Here is a 9,171-nt window from a genome sequence, read left to right as displayed (position 1 = left end):
ACACACACACACACACACACACACACACACACACACACACACACACACACACACACACACACACACACACACACACACACACACACACACACAGACACACACACACACACACACACACACACACACACACACACACACACACACACACACACACACACACACACACACACACACACACACACACACACACACACACACACACACACACACACACCCACACACACACACACACACACACACACACACACACACACACACACACACACACACACACACACACCCCTCCATGCAGTCCAATCAACCATAAAAACTGAATTTCATCCCTGAAAGAGAAAACTGAGGGGATGCATCGACTGGATGGACATTAGATAAAAAAAGACATGGACATACAGCAGGTATGTATATGTGTGTGTGTGTGTGTGTGTGTGTGTGTGTGTGTGTGTGTGTGTGTGTGTGTGTGTGTGTGTGTGTGTGTGTGTGTGTGTGTGTGTGTGTGTGTGTGTGTGTGTGTGTGTGTGTGTGTGTGTGTCCCTCCACCAGTTCAACCTCCTGCATCCTTCAGAAACATAGAAGTCTATGAAGTGTATGAAGATGTGTAACTTCACATCATCATATAAATAATTTATGAATGAATGAATCCGTCTGAGAGCTTTAAAATCAGTCGCTGTGCAGGTAAAGAGTCGGACGGCTGAGAGGCTTCAGGGTTAAAGAGTATCACTCCTGAATTCAACACCAACATTTTCACCCTGATAAAAGTTCCTGATTAAAACTTTTTCGGCACCAATTTTAGAAAATCAATTTTAAGAAAAAGAAAATGACATTAAGATATAAATCTTTGTTTTCATACAGTTGAGAGGGGGAGAGTGTAGCTCCAATTTACAGATGTTCCATAAACGCCTCACGAAGCATCGCAAGACGCAACTCAGTTTGAGCCAGCCTCTAGTGGCCCTCAGTGGTATTGCATGTTTAGTCACTTCTGCGCTGCACGGTGACATGAGGGCGTGGCCAGCAGAATCAACACGTTCAACTCTTTGTTCCCACACTGTTCATCTTCCACGAGTTCAGCAGCTTGTCGCGGTCGAAGCCGGTCAAGTTTTGGAAATCAAGAGGTCCCCGAGTTCCCACAATGCACCTGCAGTTAAACTTTAAATAATTCCCAACACGAGAGTTTAAATGGTGTGTGTCACATCCATTCAGCCTCATGTCGGGACGCTGAACGCGACCTCAGAGGTCGAGCTTTGATTGGCAGGTGTGATGTGTGTTCCCATCTGATGGAGACAAACAGACATGAGCTTTAATTACCGACAGCTATTCCAGCTCTGACGCTGTTTGTGTCTCTCTGCACTCCAGCAGGCAACGAAGAAGACGAAATGAATGTTATCAGCATCTGTGCAGCACTTTACAAAAAAAAGAAGCTCCACGGCAGATCGGACTCTTTGTTTCCGTCCCTGCAGAGACGATCGGTCCTCACGAACCTGCAGCTGGAGGACACCACCATCATTCAGACGTCTTCTTACTTATCAAACACAACCTGAACTCTGGAGCACAAACATAAATCAGTCGTGAATCTCTTTTTAAAAACTCCAAACTTCACTGCACGTGGAGTCTAAACAAACCATGAGGACACGCAGGTGTTTTCAGCTGCTGCAGGTGAGTGACAGGTGTTGGTGTTTAGCGGAGGACAGAAGATCCATTAAAGGAGCAAATCCAGAACCACTGAGTCTGTTTGTTTGTCTGAATAAGTGTAAAAATATGATTTATTCTTGTTCAGGCTGGATGAGGAAGCAGCATTTATTAAAATAACATTTTAAAACACTTCACTGACGTCGTTTATCTGACGCGAGATTAAACGCAAAGAAATCTCGTGACATGAAGGTGTCCGTAGTGTAAACTATTTGTCTGATAAATAATAATAATATTTGATGCTTTGATTATTCAGAATTAACTTGAGATCACGATGTCCAGGAATTTAAAAATAATCTTCTCGTTTAATCCAACTTTAACCACTCGAACACAAACAATATTTTAAACGTCTGTAACCCTAACCCTATGAAATATTTCCTTTGTCTACTTCTGTGTGTTTCACTGTCGACACTTTCGAGCTTTCATCTACAATATGGGAATAAATATTCTGAAGGTCTTAAAACCTGAGCAGCAAACCTCGGACCTCTGCTGCCATCTACTGGTTAAATTAGGAGGAACAGTTTCCTTCTGGTCCTGTCGAGTACACCGTCACCAAACGGACAAATCACAGCAGAGTTGGTACTAAGATACAACTCAGAAGAACCAAAGTGTCTCTGTGAGCTGCTCCACAAAGCAGAAACAATCAGTCATACTGGAGTATATATACTATGTAAACCTTAACTAAATATGATTAAAAAAAGTCACACTGTAGCATGTCGTCCAAAAGAAAACGAGACAGACGGCTGCAGGAGGACAGAGACCTGTCGTCCCTCCAAAGAATCAAACACAGGAAATCTCCTGATGATTTGTGATATTTTTATTGGGTCAGAAGGAACAGGCTGAGAACAGCTCGATGAAGAAGAGTCACGGTGTCTGTTTTCTGATAAACACACAATCTCACCTCGTGTGTTTTAAGTGTTTCTGCAGCTTCATCAAACTATTTTCTTCCTCGTAAAACATGTTGGAATCCATTTTACATCCTGTTCTGTTCATGTTTTGATGAAATGTCTTCTTCTATGTGTGAAACACTTCGAGCCACAGATCAGCTGTGAGCTTCGTTTATTTCTGCTTCTTGAGCTTCACCACGAGGTGGACGGTGACGACGGCCGACACCATGAGGACCAGGCCGACAGACAGCCCGACTGTTCTCAGCCGGTAGACGGGGAACCCACGAGAACCTGCAGGAACAGAACCAGCACAGCGTGAAGCCGAGCCTCCTCCGGACGTAGAGAACGCGCTCAGAAACTTCATTTCACAACGATTCACTGACGTGTAAAAGTTGAATTATTTTACTGCCTGTCGATCTCACCGGTCGGTTGGCGGCAGAGAGCTTTAACCTCTGTTGTATTCCAGCTGACGTGGTTGCTATGGTTACAGAAGATGGCTCCGTCGGACGGGTAAACGTGGAAAGAAGCCCCGGTGGGTGTGACCTCTGACCCCTGCCCTCCCTCCCGGCGACAGGTGTCGTTGTGACAGGTGAAGTTGCTGCAGTGGGTGATGGTGCAGCAGGTCACGTTGACGGTGCAGCAGGTCACGTTGACGGTGCAGGAGTCGGACACAGACGCCACCTGCAGGTGAACTGGAGACACTACAGCTGGAGAGGGAGGGGGGGGGCAGAGTGTCAGAGAGCAGACAGCAGATCATCTGTCGCGTGTCACATGATCACCGACCTACCTTCAACTCTCACGTCGTGTTCAGACAGCGTTTCTGTTTTATCTCCGATCAACTGAGCAGAATAAACTCCGCTGTCGGCCTCGGTGACGTTCTTCAGCCTCACAGAAAATTTACTCTCACAGATCTCAACTCTGCCGGAGTAACTTTCAGAGACTTCTTCTTTTCCTGCTTGAAATGATACTAAAGTTCTGTCTCCATTGAATCTCCAAAAAACAAGTATGAACTTCTGAGGAACACGAGCTTCATCGACCTGCAGAAGAACATCGTGTCCTTCCTGCACAAACTGAGGAGGCCCGGCAGCATCGGACCCTGCAACAGAACACGCAACAGAACACGCATCAGAACACGCAACAGAACACGCAACAGAACACGCATCAGAACACGCATCAGAACACGCATCAGAACACGCAACAGAACACGCAACAGAACACGCAACAGAACACGCATCAGAACACGCAACAGAACACGCAACAGAACACGCAACAGAACACGCATCAGAACACGCATCAGAACACCAACAGAACACATCAGAACACCATCAGAACACGCATCAGAACACGCAACAGAACACGCATCAGAACACCAACAGAACACATCAGAACACCATCAGAACACGCATCAGAACACATCAGAACACCATCAGAACACCAACAGAACACATCAGAACACCATCAGAACACGCATCAGAACACATCAGAACACGCATCAGAACACCAACAGAACACATCAGAACACCATCAGAACACGCATCAGAACACCAACAGAACACATCAGAACACCATCAGAACACGCATCAGAACACGCAACAGAACACATCAGAACACATCAGAACACATCAGAACACATCAGAACACCATCAGAACACCAACAGAACACATCAGAACACATCAGAACACATCAGAACACCATCAGAACACGCATCAGAACACCAACAGAACACATCAGAACACCATCAGAACACGCATCAGAACACCAACAGAACACATCAGAACACCATCAGAACACGCATCAGAACACGCAACAGAACACATCAGAACACATCAGAACACATCAGAACACCATCAGAACACCAACAGAACACATCAGAACACATCAGAACACCATCAGAACACCAACAGAACACATCAGAACACATCAGAACACATCAGAACACCATCAGAACACGCATCAGAACACCAACAGAACACATCAGAACACCATCAGAACACGCATCAGAACACGCAACAGAACACGCATCAGAACACCAACAGAACACATCAGAACACCATCAGAACACGCATCAGAACACGCAACAGAACACATCAGAACACCATCAGAACACGCATCAGAACACGCAACAGAACACATCAGAACACCATCAGAACACGCATCAGAACACCAACAGAACACATCAGAACACCATCAGAACACGCATCAGAACACGCAACAGAACACGCATCAGAACACCAACAGAACACATCAGAACACCATCAGAACACGCATCAGAACACGCAACAGAACACATCAGAACACCATCAGAACACCATCAGAACACCAACAGAACACATCAGAACACCAACAGAACACATCAGAACACCATCAGAACACGCAACAGAACACATCAGAACACCATCAGAACACCAACAGAACACATCAGAACACGCAACAGAACACATCAGAACACCATCAGAACACGCATCAGAACACCAACAGAACACATCAGAACACCATCAGAACACCAACAGAACACATCAGAACACCATCAGAACACCATCAGAACACCAACAGAACACATCAGAGCACCAACAGAACACATCAGAACACCATCAGAACACCATCAGAACACATCAGAACACATCAGAACTTCCATATCTCAACATAAAAGATGTCCAGAGAAAGACTGTCCCACCCTCGACCTGACTACGACCTTCAACAACTCTGTTATCCCGACCCTGACTGATAAGAACCTCGGAGACACTCGACAGTCAACTCTCTCTTACTGCCAACAGTAGTTGGAAGTTGAACTTCCTGATAGAACTTTGTAGTTTGGCTTTCTGGAAGAAATTATATTTTCTTGATTCTTGTTGTTCTGGTTTTGAACCCTCATGGTTGAAATGAACTTATTGTAAGTCTTTGGATAAAAGAGTCAGATAAATGTAATGTAATGTAATATAATGTAATGTAATGAAATGTAATGTAATGTAATGTAATGTAATGTAATGTAATGTAATGTAATGTAACACGCAACAGAACAATGTAACAGAACACAATCACATGCCGGTTGTTTCAGGGAGTTCTGGACATTTGGAACATTTTATTTCGGACACATTCAGTGAGATCAGAACTCCTTCTGGTGTTTCAGTGTTCAGACTGAAGACAGCATCAGATCCTCCACTTCCTTCTCTGTCATCTCACGTTCTTTCTCACTCAACTCTTCCTCTGGTCCAATCATGTCTGCGGTGTTTGAGCGGAGAGCCGTCGTCTTACCTGGAGCCTCGGCGCCGAGCAGCAGAGCCACAATCCCCCAGAGACGCATCGTCCTGAGTCCGAGTCGACCCACGACAGGTGAGAAGTGACGGAGCCGCCAGCAGCCGTCAGCGGCGCCTTCTTCCTGTAGAAACCACAGTCAGTCAGCAGCGACCAACACGTGACCGACACACTGATGAGGTCACAGAATCAGCTGTTTAATGAAGCCCCTTCAAATACGAAACACATTCAAGAAGGATATTATTATTATTATTATTACTATTATTATTATTATTATTATTATTATTATTACTATTATTATTATTATTACTATTATTATTATTATTATTATCTGTCCAACACGTTGTGCAGATTTTTCTGGATGAATAGTACAAATCAGATTTATTTCTAATACACTCCATAAAGTCCACAACATGCTGTCACATGACTTAGTTAGTTTTTTATGTCAAATGTGAATTCTGTAATAAGAAAATAAAACGACTCGTAAAAAGGAGCAGAAAACAGGTTTCCTGTTTGAATGTCAGCTGACCACAGAGCAACAAAACAACAAGACACACACACACACACACACACACACACTCACACACACACACACTCACACACACACACACACACTCACACACACACACACACACTCACACACACACACACACTCACACACACACACACACACACACTCACACACACACTCACACACGTGCACACACACACACACTCACACACACACACACACACACACACACACACACACACACACACACACACACACACACACACACACACACACACACACACACACACACACACACACACACACATGCACACATACACAAGAGGAACAATCAAACAAACAGACTCCAGGTGAGGATGCCTCTAGTAAACATTTTTTACAAATAACAAAACAATAACAATATCAGCCACAGAGAAGTCTTAAAGGGGAAGTAACCGAAGTACTCTCCTTAAAGGGGAAGTAACCGAAGTACTCTCCTTAAAGGGGAAGTAACTGAAGTACTCTCCTTAAAGGGGAAGTAACCGAAGTACTCTCCTTAAAGGGGAAGTAACCGATGTACTCTCCTTAAAGGGGAAGTAACCGAAGTACTCTCCTTAAAGGGGAAGTAACTGAAGTACTCTCCTTAAAGGGGAAGTAACTGAAGTACTCTCCTTAAAGGGGAAGTAACTGAAGTACTCTCCTTAAAGGGGAAGTAAGATCAGAGTTTGCTTGTTTTTTTTGCGTTTCCTGCATAAAAGCAAAAGCTGGCATAGAAAGGGTTCTTTGATTGACACTGATGAGCCAATGAAATGATCTCTTGTGTAGTAGGCGGGTCTCCGCCTCTCCCTGCTGGAGGATCTCGGGCCTGTCACTCAACCGTCTGATTTGTAGGTTTTTTTATGGCTTAAACCACCCACACAAGCTCAGATTCAACTTTGTTATCCTGACACAACAACTCTTTCTGTAATCACTTAGATACTCTCGATGACGTGGCTTTGCAAAACTGCAATTCTGTGCTCGTGAACTCCAGATGCGACCGTGTAAAGGTCACGTGCTGTTAATGTGAAGCCATATCATTCTCAACAATTTCAAAGTTTTTCAATTAATTCAGTACTGAACTTAATTAACTATATTTTATATTACAACAGAGATGATTGACAGCGTGGTTTGAACCAGAAGTTTTTTCAGCAACTGCTGACGTTCCGCTAAGTGTAAAAATATACATATAAAAATATATATATATATATAATTTAGTTTATAATGTTTTAGAATGAGTTATTTAGAATGTAAAAGATGACACATCAACGACCTCCTCGTCCTCCTCGTACCGCTCTCTCCCGCCACAAGATGGCGACAACGTCAAGCGGAAAAAAGTCCGCGAGCCACTCGACAACCCGTCTGCCTCCAGACACAAAGCCGTGACGTCATCGGAGGGACAGAGGGTGTGCGAAGGACAAATGTCTTGAAACGCATTACATCATTCTCCACTAATATGATAATATATCTGGAGCTGTGAGAGCCGTAATCCATACGAGGTGAAGGAGGGGAGGAAATGAAGTGATGGAGGAGGAGGAGGAGGAGGAGGAGGAAGAGGAGGGTCCACGTTGGAGTCCAGAGTGCAGTGCTGAAGGTTATTCCAGACATTATTCCTCAGAGAGCAGGAGGACAGAGGAGACGCAGCGAGGAGATGCAGCGAGGAAGCGCAGCTCCTAGTCTGTTTCTCCACCATCATTTTCCCGCCTTTCACAGAGGAGGAAGGAAACGATGACGAGATAAGAGAGGAGAAAGAAACGGGTGAGAAGAGGGAGAAGTGATGTAAGAGATGAAGAAGAGGAGGAGGATGGAGGGGGAGGAGGAGATGAAGAAGATGTGGTTACAGCTCAAAGACAGATGATGGAGAGATAAAAGGTTAAACGAGGAGAAGGAGGAAGATTCAGTGATGTGAGACGGACTGACAACTTGATGTGAGGGAAGAGGAGAGAAACAACATCAGATGAGGAGACAGGAGGAGGAGGAAGAAGAGGAGGAAGAGCAGAAGGAGGAGGAAGAAGAGCGGGAAGAAGAGGAGGGAGGCCCTGTGAGGTCAAAGGATGACTGAGGACAGGAAGTGAAAGGACAGAGAAGAAGAGGGCAAAGATTTAGGAGCAGGAGAGGAGACAGAAAAAGAAGGGGGAGGAGGAGGAGGAGGAGGACGGAGCACAGAGGTGAAGGAGGAGAGGAGAGGAGAGGTGGATGAGGACAGAGCAGAGAGGAGGAGGACGGAGCAGAGAGGAGGAGGAGGACGGAGCAGAGAGGAGGAGGAGGACGGAGGAGGAGGAGGATGGAGTAAAGAGGTGGAGGAGGACGGAGCAGAGATAGGACGGAGCAGAGAGGAGGAGGACGGAGAACGGAGGAGGATGGAGCAGAGAGGAGGAGGACCGAACAGAGAGGAGGAGGACAGAGCAGAGAGGGGGAGGACAGAGCAGAGAGGAGGAGGATGCAGCGTCTCACTTCGTCTTCAGACTTTCAGAATAAGAGTTTGTCAGCTGTCACTCATCATATGACGTAAATAAACACGTATGTGCGAGCAGGTCAGTGACGTGTTCTTCGTTCACTGGATGAAAATAAAAAACATAAATATGTAACAAACATTCGATTCTTCCTGCAGAAGTGGATCATATAAAATAAACCTCACAGATGTTCTTATGAAACGTGTCGTCTTTTATTTACTGTAATACTGTGAAAAAATAATTACATACAATTAAAAAAAAAAAAAAAAAAACTGAAATAAACCAAAGAACAAAAATAAAATAAAAACATTTTAATAATATTTAAATGTTTTGTAGTTTTTTTTTAATTAATAAACAACAGCAACAAAA

General features: G+C 44.6%; 1 protein-coding gene and 1 long non-coding RNA gene across 2 annotated transcripts in view; both read right to left on the bottom strand.

Moving 5' to 3' along the window:
• Positions 1-2,489: 2,489 nt before the first annotated feature.
• LOC138626935 (SLAM family member 9-like) lies at positions 2,490-5,956 on the bottom strand. The gene is made up of 4 exons (XM_069708949.1): positions 5,824-5,956; positions 3,358-3,666; positions 2,993-3,277; positions 2,490-2,861 (listed from the first exon to the last, which is right to left on the bottom strand). Exons 1-4 carry the CDS (start codon positions 5,870-5,872, stop codon positions 2,743-2,745), a joined length of 762 nt encoding a protein of 253 aa, XP_069565050.1. The 5' UTR covers positions 5,873-5,956; the 3' UTR covers positions 2,490-2,742.
• Positions 5,957-8,992: 3,036 nt separating this feature from the next.
• Positions 8,993-9,171, bottom strand: part of LOC138626909 (uncharacterized) — a 945-nt gene continuing 766 nt past the window's right edge. Inside the window, exon 2 of the long non-coding RNA XR_011311335.1 lies at positions 8,993-9,171. This exon is cut by the window's right edge and continues 130 nt beyond it. This is a non-coding gene — a long non-coding RNA (uncharacterized lncRNA).

Source organism: Brachyistius frenatus, unplaced genomic scaffold, assembly GCF_029030835.1.
Source record: "Brachyistius frenatus isolate BFR_SWC_R1_liver_20210118 unplaced genomic scaffold, ASM2903083v1 Contig_79, whole genome shotgun sequence".
Classification (NCBI taxonomy): domain Eukaryota; kingdom Metazoa; phylum Chordata; class Actinopteri; family Embiotocidae; genus Brachyistius; species Brachyistius frenatus.
This window is presented reverse-complemented; position numbering and strand designations above follow the sequence as displayed.